The sequence below is a fragment of the Hemicordylus capensis genome, chromosome 9, assembly GCF_027244095.1.
Source record: "Hemicordylus capensis ecotype Gifberg chromosome 9, rHemCap1.1.pri, whole genome shotgun sequence".
Lineage (NCBI taxonomy): Eukaryota > Metazoa > Chordata > Lepidosauria > Squamata > Cordylidae > Hemicordylus > Hemicordylus capensis.
The window spans coordinates 17842441-17861236 of NC_069665.1; the positions used below are offsets into that span (position 1 = coordinate 17842441).

At 43.3% G+C, this 18796-nt stretch overlaps 1 protein-coding gene, 1 long non-coding RNA gene and 1 other non-coding gene across 5 annotated transcripts; 1 reads left to right on the forward strand and 2 right to left on the reverse strand.

The window, feature by feature from the left end:
- Positions 1-601: 601 nt before the first annotated feature.
- On the reverse strand, positions 602-675 carry TRNAT-AGU (transfer RNA threonine (anticodon AGU)). Its single transcript has one exon. It is a non-coding gene; the product is annotated as a tRNA-Thr (tRNA).
- Positions 676-694: 19 nt separating this feature from the next.
- On the forward strand, positions 695-7084 carry LOC128334346 (uncharacterized). The gene is made up of 3 exons (XR_008311261.1): positions 695-937; positions 1694-3771; positions 6671-7084. It is a non-coding gene; the product is annotated as an uncharacterized LOC128334346 (long non-coding RNA).
- WDR88 (WD repeat domain 88) lies at positions 2156-18216 on the reverse strand. Of its 3 annotated transcripts, none has more exons than XM_053271060.1 (11): positions 17990-18214; positions 16594-16704; positions 15449-15534; positions 11618-11681; positions 10791-10929; positions 9628-9757; positions 8450-8601; positions 7003-7085; positions 5868-5936; positions 5378-5470; positions 2156-3725 (listed from the first exon to the last, which is right to left on the reverse strand). In XM_053271060.1, exons 1-11 carry the CDS (start codon positions 18056-18058, stop codon positions 3588-3590), a joined length of 1134 nt encoding a protein of 377 aa, XP_053127035.1. In that variant the 5' UTR covers positions 18059-18214; the 3' UTR covers positions 2156-3587. The 3 variants fall into 3 exon arrangements, 2 of the variants coding, with proteins under 2 accessions (XP_053127035.1, XP_053127034.1); XM_053271059.1 differs by having other exon boundaries at positions 8417-8601; positions 17990-18212; XR_008311260.1 differs by lacking the exons at positions 2156-3725; positions 7003-7085 and having other exon boundaries at positions 5406-5470; positions 8417-8601; positions 17990-18216.
- Positions 18217-18796: the final 580 nt, after the last annotated feature.

Here is an 18796-nt window from a genome sequence, read left to right on the forward strand (position 1 = left end):
AAGTCAGTTCTTTTGATTTTGATAAGAGTTAACTTCCCAGTGAAGATGCTTTGGATTGCAGCCTTTTATTTTACTACATTCCCAGTTTATGATTCATTCAGCAATACAGAGGGGCTATTTATCTGGAGGGGGAAACACCTCCCCGCTCCCAGCACACCAGTTATGTAAACACAGATGAAATGTGCAAACAAGAAGCATCACCTAATTTGGACTGTGGATTCTCCTCCTAATGCATCAGTAAGCCAACTACCATTTTATGACCCAAAGTATCAATTTTCTCTCTCTCTCCTCTCCCCGCACCCTCCAGTTTGCAGATACTGGGAAACAGACAGACAGACGGACCCACGCGCTTTGACATGAAGGCTTGCAAATGGCCAATGGCCCAATGGTGAGCAAGTGTCCAGATCGTGCAATGCCATGAAGAGGCCATCTCTCTTGCAAACCCGCATACACATAACCAACGCGACGCGCAGCCCTCCCGACGACGCGGATCTCCCCCCACGAGTCCCCGCCGCAGCCACTGAAGCGCAGGCCCATGAGCCGAGGGTGGGCGTAAAAACAACGCCCACTTGTGCACGCAAAAGGAGAGCGACCGCTCCGGAGGCACCGCTGGGATTCGAACCCAGGATCTCCTGTTTACTAGACAGGCGCTTTAACCAACTAAGCCACGGCGCCAACCGCTAGGGTGAGCCGCAGAGCAGCCTTCATGTACCTCCCAGGGCCGGCGACGTTCGCTTTCGAAAGAGCAGGCCGCGTCGTGCGGGCGGCTCAAAACACACGCAGAGAGCCGCCGTGCACGTTTCGGCAGGAGGGTTTGCTTTTGCAACGGGCGGGTCTGAGCGCCCCGGGGTGCTAGATTTGCACGTTCTGCTGTACGCCAGGGATGCATGCAATTTAAAACCCCAGCAGAGGACTATGATGCAAGCCTGCAGCCGATGTAGGTTTGCATGGTGTCCTCGGAGCGTGGACCCCAAAAACTGCATCCTCACGACCAGCTCTCTTTTCAGATCGGGGGTCATAAGATCTTGCATGCAGATTTCGGTGCATTGCGAGGATTTGGCGCAGCGAGCAGAGCACTCCGGAGACCGAGCAGAGGCGCCCAGGGAGGGAGCTCCTGGCTTTACCAGACGGGGGGGACTCTTGTCTTGTGTGGTCTCTGCCGGCGGCGGGTGCAAAGTTCCCAAGGCGGGGGTGGGGGTGGCTGGGTGGGATCTCTTTGCTTTCGGCACTTCTACGGACAAACTTCACTTTAGGACCGTATAATACGGTTCAGAATGATGGTGATGGGAACTCTCAGATCGCATATACACGAAGAACTGAACTTGGCTTCCTCCGAATTAAGGCTCTTTGGGCGAGTTACTAATGGGGTTTGCTTTTGCTTATACAATGCTGGATTTGGTCCTGCAGCTGTGCTCTAAGGGCTCGGGACAAGAAGTCACTTTCTGCCACAAATGGTTGGGATTGGGAACGCATAATATGAATGTTGGAAAATAAATAGTCTTGAGTTCTTTCAAAGATATGTTTACGTTATTAAAATGTTTTGTTGATAAAATATATTAAATCAGTATTTTGAAGCTATTTAAAGTGTCCTGGGTTTTAAACGGACGTGCATACTCCATAGTGGCACTGATTGTTTTAAACTTTTCCAGAGGTTAATTTCTTAGTGATAAAGTGTCTTTCTTTTCTTCTACAGTCTTTGATGTTGTTTTCTGAAACAAACAGCTTCAACGCAGCTTCCTCTCTGACAGTGAATAGTGAGCAAATGGCTGAGACTGTCCATCCACTTCGTATAGGCAGCCTGGAGGAGAAACAGGCTATGCCTTCTCCAGCAATCAGTGTGATTAAATGGAATTTAGGATTTAAGGATTTCCCTTGTTCTATATGGTTTGCTTTTTGTCTTGCTAATTAGTTCTGTTTAAAAGAGCAGTGGTGACCACACACTGTGATGTTACTGGGTGAGCCTGGATTAGTTGTGCTTGTCTGACTTAATTTGGAGAATAAAATATTTCAAAAGATGTTTTGCTCATCTATTGACTCTTGCATTATATATGAAGACCCATACAAATAGCTGTATGATAGCTGACTTTACAGTCTCTCAGAAAAGTAAATTATTTGTAAGTTAGAAGAGGCAAGAAAACCTCAGACAGAACACTAATAGTTTAAAATATTAATTTATTAAATCAAGGCTAGTACTGTTCCCAAATCCAAAAATTAGTTCAGCATCCTAATCATTCCAGCCAAAACTAATTACATCCACAATTAATCACATATTTTAAATATTCTGAAGGGTTTTCTTCCACAGAACCACATATAATGCCTTTAAATAAAACTTAACTACAAAATGATTATACCTAATTAATAGGGAACAGAGAAGATGATATACTGGGGCACATTACTATTCATTGACAAAAGAAAATTTTATTGAAAGGCAGTGGCTGACATCCAGACTAAATTACTCCTGAGTATACCTATTGAAATGAAGTAGTCTTTTAGAGTAACTCAGAGTTATCCTATGGGATATCAGCCTGTATATTTAATTGGGGGGGCACCACTTTTAATTAGGAAAACCATTCAAGTTATATCATTTAAACAACTTAACAATTAAAAAGCCTATTATCTTTTACTGATATTTTTATTTATCCCATTATTAAACTACAATCTATATATAAGCATGTTACATACCAGGCTATCTACTTTTTTTCTGTGCTAATTTTCTCATAAACATATCGTGTAATTACAAATGCATTTTTGAGAAGCAGCCCTAGATATTAAAGCATCCATCTAATATAAAGCAATCTAATATCTCTTCAGGACAGAATTCATGCTGATATTCAGAAAATTTAATACCTCCAAAGTTTAATTCATTTTATATAAATGTATTGCTATGACTGAAAAGGTCCTACGAATAACTGGCAAGGTTAGCTGGCAACCAATTAATATGTCCTGCTTTCTCCCAGAAGACAAAGCTGTGAATGGATAAAGTAGCTCAGCAGAGTATGAAGTTGTAAAATTTAAAGTAAAAAAGACCTGCAACTGACTTGTATTCCTTACGCCTGACAGTTTTCTCTCTCCCCACATACATGTGTGTATAATTTGTGTCATCTCTAATGCAAAGTCTGTGTTGTACAGTATTTAGATTGTGAGAACTGATACACACTGTGCCCTAAATCAGGAGAGATTCATATGGCTTCTACCTTCAAAAAACGACACTTGAGAGTCACAGGGTACTAAATTGTGTGAATGTGTTTGGTAATACTGATGTTTATTTTATGTCTTCCAACTAGCAGGTCACAATGGACTCTTCAAATGACCCAGTTCCACAGGAATCTCAGCATAAAGTGACTTAATTTAGTCGTAATTTCTGTGATAATTTAGTTATCCTAAATTACGACAGAGCTGGGGAAAGTGGTTGTGTGAAAAGACACACTTTGGGTTTTTGAACTAACAAAGTCTAGATTTTTTTTTTTAAGTTCCAAGTACTGTATATACAGGCACATTTCCACACATCATACAGTATTACAGATGTCAATATTTTTTTTAAAGTCTGACATAAATAAGCATTTTAATTTTTGTTCACTGCAGGTTCATTAGAGATCAGAAGGCAATGGAGGAGGCACCGGTAAATCACTTCTCTTTCGCATTGCCAATCGACAGAAAACACAATTGATTTCCACTTTGTCTTCATTATTCTGGAAGATTAAGAAAGGCTTCTCGCATTCTTCACACTGATTTTTTTAAAAAAGAACATTATCAGTGATTCAACCGCAACAGGTATTTTAACACAAGCAGCAAACTGGCATTCAGATCAAATTCTGGAAGGGTTAAGTAGCAGCCAGCTGGTAGTAAATGCTCTTTACAGTCATTCCACAAAGAAAGTTATCCTAAATTTTTTGTAATTTTTTTTTTTGCTTGCTAGTATATCATATTGTCTTTAAAATATATATTTGTATATCGTGATACACTGGAAAGGCAGCTTTTAGGAACAGAACAAGTCTGCACAGAGAGACCTATTAGGGCACCAACACACATGCATACACAACAGACACTCTGTCCACTTGTATACCCTTTTAGGTGGACAACCTGATACGTGATGCGGGCTGATGCCATCCTTGAAGTGAATGTGCTGGGTGGAATAGGTCAAGAAAATGTGCCAGCTCTGAGATCTTCTACAGCGGGTGGGGTATCCCAAGATCAGCACTTGTATTTATTTATTAATTTAATTTATTTGTCAAATTTGTGCACCGGCCCAAACTTTCATCTCGGGGCGGTTAACAATAACACAAAACAAGTTAAAACATACACAAAAATCTTAAAACAATGTAGGCAATCTAAAAATTAAAAAAACAGATTAAAACTTAAAAATGTAAAAAGCTGAAAAAGCTTGGCTGAAGAGGTGGGTTTTCAAGTGCTTTTAAAAAATTGTCAGAGGTGGGGAGGATCATATTTCAGTAGGGGGCGCATTCCACAGTCTCGGGGCAGCAACCGAGAAGGTCCATCCCTGTGTGGCCACCAGCCAAGCTGGTGGCAACAGGAGACAGACCTCTCCAGATGACCTCAATGGGCGGTGGGGCTCATAATGAAGAAGTGTTCTTAAATACCCACTGCCTCAGCCATTTAAGGCTTTATAGGTTATAACCAGCACTTTGTATTTTGCCGAGAAACCTATTGGCAGCCAGTGTAGTTCTATTAACAAAGGAGCGATGTGGTCTCTCCGAGATTACCCAGAGACCAACCTGGCTGCTGCATTCTGTACCAACTGGAGTTTCTGGACTATGTACAAAGGCAGCCCCACATAGAAGTCAAGTCTCGAGGTTACCAACATATGTACCACTGTTTTCTTTGTAGGAGAGGACCCTTTCAGTGGCTTATAGTTGTAGTAACTTCCTGCCTTCCCTGCAATCTCTTGTTCCAATTTCAAGACAAAGTGTTTTTTAAAAAAGTGTGCCATGTTAATTCTTCCAGTTCATGTTAGTTCTTCCTCTCCACCATTTAACCCTGTCCCTTCAGCCAAGTATATTTTTATTTCTGCAAGGAAAGGTGCTGAAATTCATGCTGTCCTTCTGCACTCTAGATCCAGATGTATGGGGGAAGGATGCAGTTTCCCCACTCTGGGGGAAATGTAGCTTTCACATGCTCAGAGATGTTCTCTTTTTGTTACTGCTTTGCCTGTCCAAGGACTGAACCCTGACATTCAAAACCAGTTCCAGTTCTGAGCCTTGGCTCAGGGCCAAATGACACATGCTGTTTAAAGTGCTGTTAAACCTGATGGGCTTCATTTCCTTCAGCCAGATTGCCCTCCTCAACTGCAGGTTGGGACCAAATATTCCTAGGACAGCGAATGAGATGATCAGTTCTATCATATGAATAATATACTGACCTTAGTTAACTTGGAGCCTCTTGTTTTTATGGCTTGTATTACCAGAGGGATTTCATTAGCATTTTCAATGTCCCATAATCTCAATGTAGAGTCCTAAAACATTAGGAACATTTTTAGCTATGAACAAAATTACTTTCCCTTCTCTGCCTCCAAGAATATAGCTCTTGCTAACAAGTATAATTTTAGCATGCATGAGTGTTTGGGTACATAGACAAACCATATAGTGCCCAAAATTAGGCATAATATAAGAGATGTTTTAAAAGCATGAACACAAATGTTTCACTGGCTACAAGCTTTCTTCAGTATTTATTATTATTATTTATTATTTACATTTATATTCCGCTCTTCCTCTAAGGAGCCCAGAGCGGTGTACTACATACTTGAGTTTCTCTTTCACAACAACCCTGTGAAATGGAAATGCCAAAAATACTTAACTGTTAAGTATGTTTTAACATAAGTTTCCAAACTGCTTCTATACAATCATTGATACCTTTGAGGAAGAAACAAGTTTCTTCTTGTCGCTACTCATTGCAACATCTGTCACCCAGTCCTTATGGCCCTGCAAAGAAACAATTTTCTCAATGTTAGGCAAAAAAGGGAAATTCCTGGGTATGTTTTGGTTCTATTCTTATTTTATCTCACCACTATTCACAGCCTTTTCCATTGTGAATGAAATGTTTCGGCACAGGTTCTGATTATTATGGAGAAATGCTGGTGTGATTTGACTTTTGCAGTACAGGTATTTTCCTTATGCCGAGGCGACCCTTTCACAAGGCAAGGGGAGGTGGTTGCTTCAGGTGGCTGCTTTTTGGGGTGGCAGCAAGATACATCTGGCTGCTGCCATCAGAGCAGCTCTTTGGGACCGATCTGACCCTTGCAAACCTTGCAAGAAGCATAAGAAGAGAAGGGGAGGCTGCTGGCAACTTTCCCTCCTATTCACCCCTGGCTCCACTTTCAAAGCTTGCAGAGGTCAGTTTTGAAAGGTAGCTTGCCCCCATGGGGCAAGACAGCATTTGGTGCCTCATCTCAGGTGTCAAAATACCTTGGCCGCCCCTGTCATCATGAAAGGTAGATGATATTAAGGAGGGGCCTTAAAACTGCAGATGGCTCTTTATTAAAAGTGCGACTCAGTCTCTGGCTGGTACAAGCAAAACTAAACTTTAGCATTATTGCCTGCTCATGCCTCATTATGTTATAGTTAATAAACGACTGTAATGGCTGATCATGAACCATCTCAGAAGTTATTATTCAGTTGCCTAGCAATTGCAATTCTGCTACTATGTCTTTTTGCAGACTTTACAGATGGCTAAGCTGGGACCGAGTGGCAGTGGTGAAATATCGGCACTGAGACACATACATCGTAAAAGAAAAAGGGTGCGGAGGAAGTCAGTACTGAAAATAATATAACTGTCAGGATATTGAAAATGGCATGTACAGTATAATGATCTTTATTAGACCGATGTAATGAAGTGAAGAAAAATACTCTCAATATGCTCTTTGAATTATTCTTAAAGTACATTTTAAAAGCTTCTTTACTCATTTGGTGACTGATCCTGCATAGTCAGTTGGAGTTTTGCACAGCAAAAGTAAGTCCCCCTTTGCTAAAATGGAAGCTTACAGAGTACCTTTAAACTTAGCCTTTTATATACTTCTCTTGCATCCCAGACAATTATTGTTTTGTCATAACCACCAGACACGACAAGTGATGCTGAAATAAAAAATTGCAACATCATGTCACTGGCTTGTGCTTTATCGCTAATGCATAGAGACGCATTCATGCAGGAAACAGTTGACTAACAACGCAACTGAAACACAGCATTAAGAATATTAGTCATATTTCAATATATAAGAGGCATCAGATAAATCAGAATTAACACATTCTGAGAAGTTTGAATGAACTCAAAAGGAAATAACCATGTGATACAGCTCTGTTAAGGCTGTACCACTTCAGGCAGCAAGTGATACAGCTCTGTTAGGGCTGTACCACTTCAGACAGCAAGTGTAGGGATTGCATGTTTGAATGCTTCTCTGGGCCAGTCACTTCTCTCTCAGCCTAACCTACTTCACAGGGTTGTTGTGAGGAGAAACGTAAGTATGTAGTGCACCGCTCTGGGCTCCTTGGAGGAAGAGCGGGATATAAATGTAATAAATAAATAAAATAAAATAAAAGTAAAATATCACTCTTCCTCTAAGGAGACCAGAGCAGTGTGCATGGTTATGTTTAATCTCACAACAACCCGTTGAGGAAAGTTGGGCTGAGAGATCTGTGACTGGCCCAGGGTCACCCAATGAGCTCCATGGCTGTACGAGTGTATGATTTGAACTTGAGTCTCCCTGGTCCCAAGCTACAGACTGCAGTGATACACCAGGACAGTTGTCACTACACCCCAACATAAACATTACTTGCTTTTATAGTGTCCCAACAAGATCATGCAACAAGTTCTCATGCAGCCCAAATGAACCTAGGTTGTCCCATCATGATTACATGAGACAGCCCTATGTACATTACATATTAGGATACAGCCAGTAACTATCTGGCAACCTGTGGCAATAGAAAATGCCAGATTGGAGGGTAAGAATAACAAGATAGATTTGGGTGGAGCTTTCATTCATCCCATCCACTAGCAAATGACAGAGGATGTTTTCATGCAACATTAAATCAGTCCTGGAGTAATGGTGTTTCTGGTCCTCTATGTAAAAATGCCCTAAGGAACACAGAACACCAGTGGGTGTTCAGAATATTGTATGGCTTGGCATTTTACTTCTCTGCTCAGTCATGTCCTCTTACAATAAATCTTAATAAGTATTTCAATTAAGGAGTGTTTTAGAAGCCTGATTAAAGAGCAATACAAGCCATCAAGTTCAGTTTACCTCAAATTACATCAGCAATCATTTAATCAAGATGGAAAGCCATTTCGTTTTGAAAGTGAGAACTGAATTAGTCCTGTGGGTTGAATAGCAACCCTTGTGACTCATCAGCAATAAACGTCCTACACATTTGTGTAAAGGAGCTGTAAAGTGGTGCTTTGCATAACTCACCATCTTTACTGAAATCGCAGCAGCCAACAATACCTATATGACCTTGATCCAATGTAATGGGCCCATGAGAACGGAACTCCCCAGTTCTGACATCCCATAGTTTTAAGGTTTCATCCCAGCCTGCTGTGCACAAGTAATGGCCATCCAAAGAAAAACAGCAGTCTGAAATTGCATTGGTGTGTGCCCTGAAAGAGATGTGAACATCACTGCTGTGGCATTTACTGGGTTTACCCATCCATAAGGCAAATGGAATATTGGACTATGCCACCAGTACAACAGAGAATACCCACAAGCTACTGCACTTCCCGAGTGTTCTCATTATTCCTAATCAGTAGCGTAGCAAAGCTGGAAAGGTAGGAAAGGAAAGGTCATGCCGTCGAATCGATGCTGACTCCTGGCAACCACAGAGCCATGTGGTTTTCTTGGAAGAATACAGGAGTGGTTTACCTTTGCCTTCTCCCGTGCAATATGACATGATGTCTTTCAGCACTGCCCAATATAGGAGTTTCCCATATTCTGGGAAACACACCAGCGGGGATTGGAACCAACAGCCTCCTGCTCTCTAGGCAGGTTGCTTCTCTGCTGCGCCATTAGGTGGCTAGCAAAGCTGGAGGTGGGGACAAAATCTGAAATGTGGCCTCTCACCCCACCCCCCGCCACACCCCACCCCCACTTGTGGCCTGCCTGCTGGGTTTTGCTCATCCCAAGTGCTAGTGAGAACAGGCCTGCTTAAAGGGGCCACTTTTTCTCGCTGCGATCAAGGCTGTGCTGGCAGCAAGGGGCTGCGAGGGGGGGGCAAGCATTCTAGGGGGGTAGGGGAGGTGGCAAGTGCAGCAGCTCCTGGGCACCTGTGGGCACCCACAACCTGGACACACTGCACTCCCTTGCACAATGGTGGCTATGCTGCTGCTCCTGATGCCATTATTCGTAGGTATGAAACTGCCAATAAGGCAAGGTTTGGAGAAGCAAGGTTTACATGCAGACTAATCCTATGCATGTACTTAGATGTCACAGTAAATCTCATTTAGTTTAATATTTACTTGCTCATAAGTATGCATATGATTGCAGCTTAGGCTAATTGTGTCATTTTTATAGTCTTGTTTTTAATTTTTGTGTGAACCGCCTTGAGATTGTTTTAATGAAAGGCGGTAAACAAATTAAACAATAAAATAAATAAACAAATAAAAATTAGCTGCATCGTTGTTTCTTACCGGTCAATTGTGATCGTGGTGGATTGTGCTACGATATCCCAGAATTTCACAGACATATCAGATGATACTGTTGCTATTCGCTGGTTGTCAGGATCAAAACGGCATCGCGTCACTGTGCTTTTGTGATACTCTAAAACAAACAAAAAGCAATTCTAACTTGACATTTCTGAAGATAACAGACTGCCAAGTTCTTTGGGGCACTTTTTACACATGGACAGAGCTAGCAGCTATTTTGATGGTTATCCACATCTGCACTCCAGCTTCCTTATTGTCAGTGGCTGACAGAATGATGAAAATTACTCAAGAGTGCTCCCACTGAAATTAAAAAGAGGAATTAAGTAATGCATACATTGTCCTTTCAATTTCAATGGGACTACTTTGAGTAATTTTCCTCATCCTACATGCCTTAAAAAATACTAAGTTTATATAGGTCAGAAACACAGAGCAGGAATTCAAATCCTGCTGCTCACACTCACTGCTGTACACATCACAACTAATGATCTAAATACAATCAAAAATAGAGAGAGAAATATATAGGAAATACATAGAAATTCAGTAATGTAGAATAGTGTCACCAGTACTGCCTTGAACTTTTTGGAGTCTTGAATTTACCAACCCCACTTATCACTTAAATTTGAAATTATCACAATATTAGCAATTATACGTATAAAGTGAGCCCATGGAATCACTGTATTAATCAAATCAGCCCAATTTTATGCTGTTCACAGACACAGACTTTCATTGGGCACTCTGTAACATAACAATTTTTTACAACGTATGCTCATATGCTGCATTCTAAAAAATTAAGTTAGGTTACAGAGTGCCCAGTGAAATTCTGTGTGTCATTAAGCACTACGGGCAATTCCTGGACCACGTTCTTTATGACTAAGTCCCTCTGAAATTAATAGGATTTCAGTTGGTCATGTGAACTTGTCTCATTGATTCCAGTGGTGCTTGGTAGGTGCTGCCCTATGAACACAGATCTGCAGACCCTTCCATAGAGATGAAGAGGTCATTCTTTGTGATCCATATAAGGAGACTGCTCTATGGCTAGAACTCTCAGATTTCCCAAAGCTGCTTTGGACAGGTGTGGATCTCATTGGTGTGACTGCACAGAGACCATGAAAAAGAAGAGGAGGTTTACCAAATTTTTTAAATGTTACCTTTGACAAACACCACCTGTTTAGCATTTACGGCATCACAGATGAATAGAGCATTTTCCAGATCCGAACCAGAGACAACGTATTTGCCATCATGAGAAATATGACATGAAGTTAAAAGGCCATCCTGTTCTAGGGACCACTGCAAAAGAACATAAACTGAAAATAGAAAATCAAACATAACAAATGAATTTCTCTATTTCTAATTCTACGATGAGCCTTTATATTTTTAACAACTGGAAAAAAACTTTTTACAGTCTTTTTTTTTTAAACACCATGATAAAAATTCTTAGCAATTGAATTAATGTAATGAGGTCTTTAGGGAAAACTAAATGTGGATGGCCCTTTTAGTATAAAAAAGCCACTTGAGGAAGGGTTGATCTGGAAAAGCAAAGCAATGGAAGATAGGAAGCTGACGTATACTGAGTCAGACCATTGGTCTACCTAGCTCAGTATTGTCTACACAGACTGGCCGTGGCTTCTCCAAGGTTGCAGGCAGGAATCTCTCTCAGCCTTATCTTGGAGATGCTGCCAGGGAGGGAACTTGGAACCTTCTGCTCTTCCCAGAGCGGCTCCATCCCCTGAGGGGAATATCTTTTTTAGGTTGCTCACACTTCTAGTCTCCCATTCGTATGCAACCAGGGCATACCCTACTTAGCTAAGGGGACAAGTCATGCTTGCTACACAAGACCAGCTCTTGTGGTTAAGGGTGCTTAACACTTTCCCTGCCTGGACGTTTCCCACTGCCTCCCATTAAATATTTAATTCCACCCTAAAGGGAAACTATGCTTAGTTATTAAATAAACATTTTTAAAGAAATCAGTACATACAAGCATTTTTCCTGTTTCAGTATCCCAAGCCTTTAGTGTTTTATCATACGATGCTGTTATCAACCTAAAAATTAAGCACATTTACCTGTTCAAAGATAGAAAACTAAGAATCTATACACATATCCCCCTCTATTCCGGATAAGTTAATTCATTATAATATAAATGCATATGTTGTACCCAGAAAAACCTACACTGTATCTATGTATACGACCCAGATAGAAGAGGTTACATCATAGATCAGGGCTTGTCTAATTCCAGAGGCCAGGGAGCCATGGCGCCTAGAAATTTAACCATGGCTCCTAGCCTAAGATATGCAGAGGTAGAGTTATTTAATAAAACATTTTTGTCCCAGTCCACCCTGTTTCTCTTCCACCTATGTTACTTGTAAAAGAGATAATGAGAAGCCTATTTGCCCTACCCCTCCACAACGTCCATCACTAAGTCTAGTAATCATTGCGTGTTCATTGTCTAGCTCCTAAATTTTGGGGCTAGCTCCTGTATAAAAATGTTTAAGGCCTGTTTTCTCTGTGCAAGTTGGTCACTGAGCTTGTAAATTAGGTATAGAACAATCCTATGAGTTATAACTGTTGGATGGATATTGACTTCACTTGCTCGTAAGTCCCCCTGTAAGGCACCAGAGGCCTTGATCTGGGTGCTTGGGAAGCAGAGATCATACATCTTACACTCTGTGCCTCTGAACAGCTCACAAGGAGAAGGACTACAGAGCTACAGAACTGGGCCAGTTCCACTGGCTAGACTGATGGCGCTCCCTTCTCCCCTGTCTCAAGAGTGGCGGTTTGCAGACTGCCTGTGCTTGTGGCTGCTAGAGAATTTGAGCCCTGTACTGCAGGGAGACCTGGAGTTGGGCTTCGGCGGTCAGTTGCTGCCCTCCTGACACCTGCACCATGATGGTCTACACCAGACTGTTGGAGATGCAGCTCCTGATAGCCTTGACTCTTAGCACCAGCAACCCATATTGACCACTAGGGGCACTGGGGGTAGAGACAGCCAGCATGGGCATTCCCCCTCGGACCATGCTTTCTCTGCTCTAATTCCCCTTTGTGAGACTGATAGCTTTCATTCTCTCACCTCCCTGTCTTCTCCCCTTCCCCCACTTCCTGTATGAAGCTAGCAACCAAGCCTGTAGGTCTTATCTATCTTCCTGATGGATTTCCTAAATAAACTACTTCATTTGGAACTTTAATTCCATGTCTCCAGATAACATCAAGTAGCAGTGCTCCCTTATCCCTGCACTTCCACTGCATCCGGGGCAGATAAAGAAATCTCCCCACCCCTCTCACAGAGACAAGGCTGCCTTTCTGGCTGCCTGGCCATAGCTATGTGTGTGCGCACATGCTGGGTGGGGTGGTGTTACAAGCCCCCTCTTCAGACATTATCCCTGGCAGCCGTGCTCGAGCCTACAGTGTTGAAAGGAAGACCCTCCCTGGCACAGTCACTCATCCCTTCCAGCTGGCCATTCATGGTTACAGTTCCATATGTGGACAGGGCAGTGCCATAACCATGACGGCCAGTGCTTACATGAGCACCAATGTGGATTGCCCAAGGCTGCCACTCACGGAAGTACCGAGATCCTGGTTATGGCACGTCCCCCTTCACACCAATGGAGCAATAACTATGAGCAGTGGGCTGGGGGTGGGGGGGTGGGTGACAGCATCAGGGCGGGACTTCCTGCTCGCTTTCAGTGCTGTAAGCATGAGCGCTGCCACCAGGGATAACGTCTGAAGTGGGTTCAACCATTACCACATACTGGTTGGTGCTTTTCCTGCATGGCTAATGTAGGGGGAGGGGTCCACAAGGACAATCTTGTGGTTAGCTGGGGGCAGGATTACCAGGGATGCTGCCAGTGAGTATGTTGTTTATTTATTTTATTTTTACATTTATATCCCGCTCTTCCTCCAAGGAGCTCAGAGCGGTGTACAACATTATGTTTCTCTTCACAACAACCTTGTGATGTAGGTTAGGCTGAGAGATAGACGACTGGCCCAGAGTCACCCAATGAGTTTCATGGCTGAACAGGGATTTGAACCTTGGTCTTCTAGTCCAACTCTCTAACCACTACACCACAATGGTATGTTGTTGCCCAACTGGCTTTTGTTTCTAGGCTCCTTATAGACTAGTCCAGGGCTTCCCAACCTTGGGTTCCCGGATGTTGTAGGACTACAACTCCCATCATTCCCAGCCACAATGGCCTGGATGATAGGAGTTGCAGACCAACCACAGTGCTAGCTTTGACATCATGGCTGCCCAGCATACTGGGACTGTAGAACTGCTGGCCCCTGCCCACTCTCCTATCTTTAGAATGGATATTCTGGATAGAAGCTGTTCCAGGATTAGTTTTCCTGGGTATTTTCCAGAAACTTATGTTGCTTGGTAACTTCTGTGTCACTAACACAGCAGTACAAAACCACAAAATCCTATTTTGTATAACAAAAAGCATTCGATAACATTTACCAAAGCCTATGTGTTTCATGAGAGGTGCTTATAACCTATGTTTGCCTCCCACAGCCTGTTTTTCAACACCACCCATTATACCAAAATAGCCTTTCTTCCTGAGTAACACAGAGCTTAAGTACTTTTATCACAATGCTCTTTTAGTGTTTTGACCAAACTTGTACAATAACATACCTATCACTATATGCACATTTTGATTAGATATTTTAAAATTAGTTGCAATAATAAACTAGTCAGGAGCCAAAAAAAATTCCAAACAGTAGTTTTTTGACAACTTAGAAAGGCTTTTTTATTATTAGGGATTTCTGTTTCCCTCATATCCGTAGAGATTAGATAGCTAGATTGGATAGGGCCTCTGCTCTTAAAGCATTTGGCATAATGCAACACCATAGGGGCCACAGAAATCACCATCAGCCAATTACAAAAAGCAGCTTTACTGGGAACAGCCTATATTCTGCGATTTCTATACCGCCCTTCCAAAAATGGCTCAGGGCGGTTTACCCAGAGAAATAACAAACAAATAAGATGGCTCCCTGTCCCCAAAGGGCTCACAATCTAAAAAGAAACATAAGACAGACACCAGCAACAGTCACAGGAGGTACTGTGCTGGGGGTGGAGAGGGCCAGTTACTCTCCCCCTGCTAAATAAATAGAATCACCACGGTAAAAGGTGCCTCTTTGCTAAGTTACCATTGACCTAATGACCCATCTTACAGGCTCTTTCTCACAATAATGATTATTAGGGTAGGAGAAGCCTGCTACCCTAGTTCGAGAGCTGTGCTCCTGTTTTGTGATTGTGTGCCCGCTAAAAACAAGGCTGGTGGCAGCTGGGGCTTGCTCACGTGCTAAGCCCCAACCGGGTAAGTCAAGCACACCCAACCCAGATTCCACCCCCAGCTTCAGAAGAAGACAGGAGGAAAAACCTTCCTACCCAGCTGGGGCTTAGAACAAAAGCAAGCTTCCTGCCTCCGATCTTGTTTTAAACTCACAGACAGCCACAAAAAGAAGCTTGCGCAGCTCCCAAACTGGAGTAGGAGGCTTCTCCTACCCTAATAATCATCATGGTGGGAATGAACCCACCATACGAAGCACTTCACACACACGCAAGCGCTAAACAAGCCTTTAAAATCTACTTAGTATGAGTTGGTCAGAGAAACAAGTGAAAATTGATGGAATATTTTTTGTAATACTGTCACCGTCAAATTAAATAATTGACTTTCCTAGGAAGGACTGCATTGTCTGTTCTGTGTTTTGTCATGATTCCCCCACTCAAGTATTATAAAAACACACAATTCAGTTCAAGACATAATCCATTTCACTGTATTGCTTACTGATACAGAACATACAATAAAATGGTCACCTTTCATTATCCGGACTCAGGCAGCATTCAGAAATGGGTCCAGTATGCTTGTCAAAAGTCTGAACAGGGCTATAGTGCTCAACATCCTTCAACAAATAAAGACAAGCTTTATTATTAAGTGGTGCATTAAGACTGTGAAAAGCCCTGGCTAACATCCATACTACCAGTACTGTGCTGGTGCAACACGGCCCCAACATCCAGACTAACACTGTTCCATCACACAAGGGGCCATTTTTGACAACCTCCCCTCCCCTCTAAAGCCCATTCTGCCTTCTGAAAATATGTCCCTGAGATCTGTGCGATCCTCAGGGACATATTTCCAGGCGGGACAGTGGACTTTGGAGGGAAGGGGAGATAACTGCCCCTCCCACTTTGCACAATAGTACAGCAATGGTCTGGATGTCAGTCCCCATTGCACCAGCACCAGCACCAGGCAGATCCAGATGTCAGCCACTGTCTTTAAATACACTTTAAAAAAAAAAACTAAAACAGTTTTAACAGTCCTCCTTATAAGCTGGCCACCAAATTTGAGGGTTTGAACTGCAATTATCTCTGTTCATCAATCAGACTCATGGCCCATTTAGCCCATAATATTTCACCAACAGGGACCAATCTGGGATGTTTAAAGGAAAATGCAATGACATTTTAGACTTTGTTTCCATTATTGTTTTCTCTTTTTACTGTGTATATTCTGTGTATATTGATGTTTGATCTAAGATCGTAAATAAACAACTAAACTAAAACAATCACCCAGCACACAAACAGTAAATTTCATTTCTCACCATCCACTCCTACATTCCAGTGTCAGGCGCAGTTACAACCATAATGCGAAGCTGCACGTTTTCCACACATTTTCATTCTTGTTCTTTATAGTCCACAAACCACTATAGACTTCTTTTTAACATATTATACCCATTGAACCATCACCAAATCCTGTGAATGTGAGTTCTGGAGACCAGCTGTTCACTGTTCAAGAAGACTGTTGCCATTTTAATTAGGCATGTACAGTTGTCTCGAAACATTAAAAAACCTGCTTCGTTTTTCATTAATTATTCACTAAAGCTTTGTCTTAATATAAGTGATGGTTTAGACTTTAAAACAGTACGATCACTTAGGTTCATTGCTGCAGTTTTGTCACAACTTACCCAAAGTTTCACTGTGCTGTCATATGAGCCTGAAATAATTTTTGTATCATCAAAACAGAAAAGACAGGAGGTCACAGCATCTGAATGTCCTCTTAAAATTTTAAAATGAATCTGTCAACAAGCAGAACAAAGATCTCATTTTTATCTTCTGTCATTGTGTTGGTAAATACACTGAACTACAAAAGGACTAATTGTAATAACCTCATTAGAAATACCTTCTGTTCTCAGACAGCATGTACTCCCTCATCCTTTCTTGGGAATTTCTCTCTCTCATACATACACTAGCTAACTGATAAAAATTCTGGACAAGTGGTGTCTTGATCAGTCTGTATTGACCAGTCTGCTCCTTGTAGAATGCTGCAGGGCACAACTTCATTTATTTATTTATTTATTTATTTATTTATATTTTACATTTTATATCTCGCTCTTCCTCCAAGGAGCCCAGAGCGGTGTACTACATACTTAAGTTTCTCCTCACAACAACCCTGTGAAGTAGGTTAGGCTGAGAGAGAAGTGACTGGCCCAGAGTCACCCAGCCAGTCTCATGGCTGAATGGGGATTTGAACTCGGGTCTCCCCGGTCCTAGTCCCGCACTCTAACCACTACGCCACGCTTCTACACCACGCTTAGCAGGTGGAATCCAGTCTTCAACACAACAAGGTGTAATAAAGGTGGGGTGGAACTTGAGCAATAATCCTCAGTATGAGAAGTGGTCGTTACAAGGGTGTCTTTATTTCAATCCTTGGGGGAGGATTTGATTTCATGGGGCAAGGAGTTCCATAAACCACAGAGTAAGACCACTCACCCAGGCCCGTAGCCAGCGGGTGGCATGGTGTGTACCTGCCACACCAAAACATTCTCTTTCCTCCCCTGCCTCACTGAGGTTTCCACTGACGATTTTATCACCTGCCTCCCCTGACTTCTGCAATCCCCTCCCCTCAAAAAAAATAATTTAAAAAAAATGTATATGTGTTTGGAGGCTGGTTACAGGCCTGCTCTCACCTATCCTCATCCTTTAGTGACAGGACCCGAACTAAGAACCATACTCCCTGAGCGTGTGAAGAGTGCCTTTCTTTCAAGTACCCACAAAGGTCCAGTAATGGGGAGGAGGCGGAGATACTTCAGTTCTGGGGGCTCGTCTGCCTCCGCCCAGGAAAGCCAATCAGGGTTCGAAATGGGACCCCGCCCCCCGCCGTCAGTCGAACACCCCGCCCTTTGCCTGTCGTAGAGCAACAACACAGAGAGGTCTCTTTTCCTTCCCTCCCCACCGGGGGGGGGGGGGCGGCGGGGAGGGGGGGTCTTCCCCACCCCACTTCTCCAGGCGGGCGAGCAAGGAAGGCTTGGCCCTTCTCCAGGAGGGCTTGGCCCTTCGCCGCCGCCGCCGCCGCCGCCTCACCTTGGCCAGCCTCTCATGGTCGCCCCCCGAAGGCAGCAGTGACGGGGCCCGAACGGCCAAGGGGTCCATCCTCTGGCTTTCTCCCCCTCCTCGGTGGCCTTTCCCCCGCGCTGGGCGCCGCCCCCTTCTCCAGGGCGGCCCTAGCAACCGGCCGGGCCCGCCTTTCGGACCCTTCGACGCCGCCTGGGGTGGGGGTGTTGGAGGCCAACCCTTTCCCTGCTTCCCCCCCCCCCCGCACCGCCACAACAAGTGGCAAGTGTCTCTGTCTCAGCAGCACCTCCACCACCCCCGTCCAAAATAGGCTCCCGTGCGGTTTGGGGTGGGGGTCATTGTTTGTTGGTGCTCTGGAAATCTTGTTTCTAAGTCCCAGACAGGTGCAGGGGGGGGGATTGTGATGAGGGAAAGACACTCTGCACACGGCCAGAAGCACTCTCCTCGCCCCACGCTTTGAGAAAGGAGCCCTGCCCTCACATTACTCCTATCCAGGCATTGTGCTGTACATGTGTAGAGGTGTCTGTGTGCACATGTGCAGGTTTGTGTGTGATACATCTACATTCTTTTTTTTTTTTTTTTTTAAGGTAAGCTATAGGCATATACCACCTTAAGTGGTGCAGCGGGGAAATATTTGACTAACAAGCAGAAGTTTTCCAGTTCGAATCCCTGCTGGTACTATAATTGGGCAGCAGTGATATAGGAAGATGCTGAAAGGCATCATCTCACATGGCGTGGGAGGAGGCAATGGTAAATCTTTCCTGTATTCTACCACAGGGGGTTCTGAAAACTACAGGGCTTTGTGGGCACCAGGAG

Excerpts from the sequence above, each read along its gene's own strand:
- WDR88 (XM_053271059.1), bottom strand. The coding sequence starts at position 18,058 with ATGGACCCCTTGGCCGTTCGGGCCCCGTCACTGCTGCCTTCGGGGGGC. Across the intron at positions 15,535-16,593 it reads ACAGCACAGTGAAACTTTGG|GATGTTGAGCACTATAGCCC; the intron begins GTAAGTTGTGAC and ends TATTTGTTGAAG. Across the intron at positions 5,471-5,867 it reads AACTTGTTTCTTCCTCAAAG|GACTCTACATTGAGATTATG; the intron begins GTATCAATGATT and ends CTAATGTTTTAG.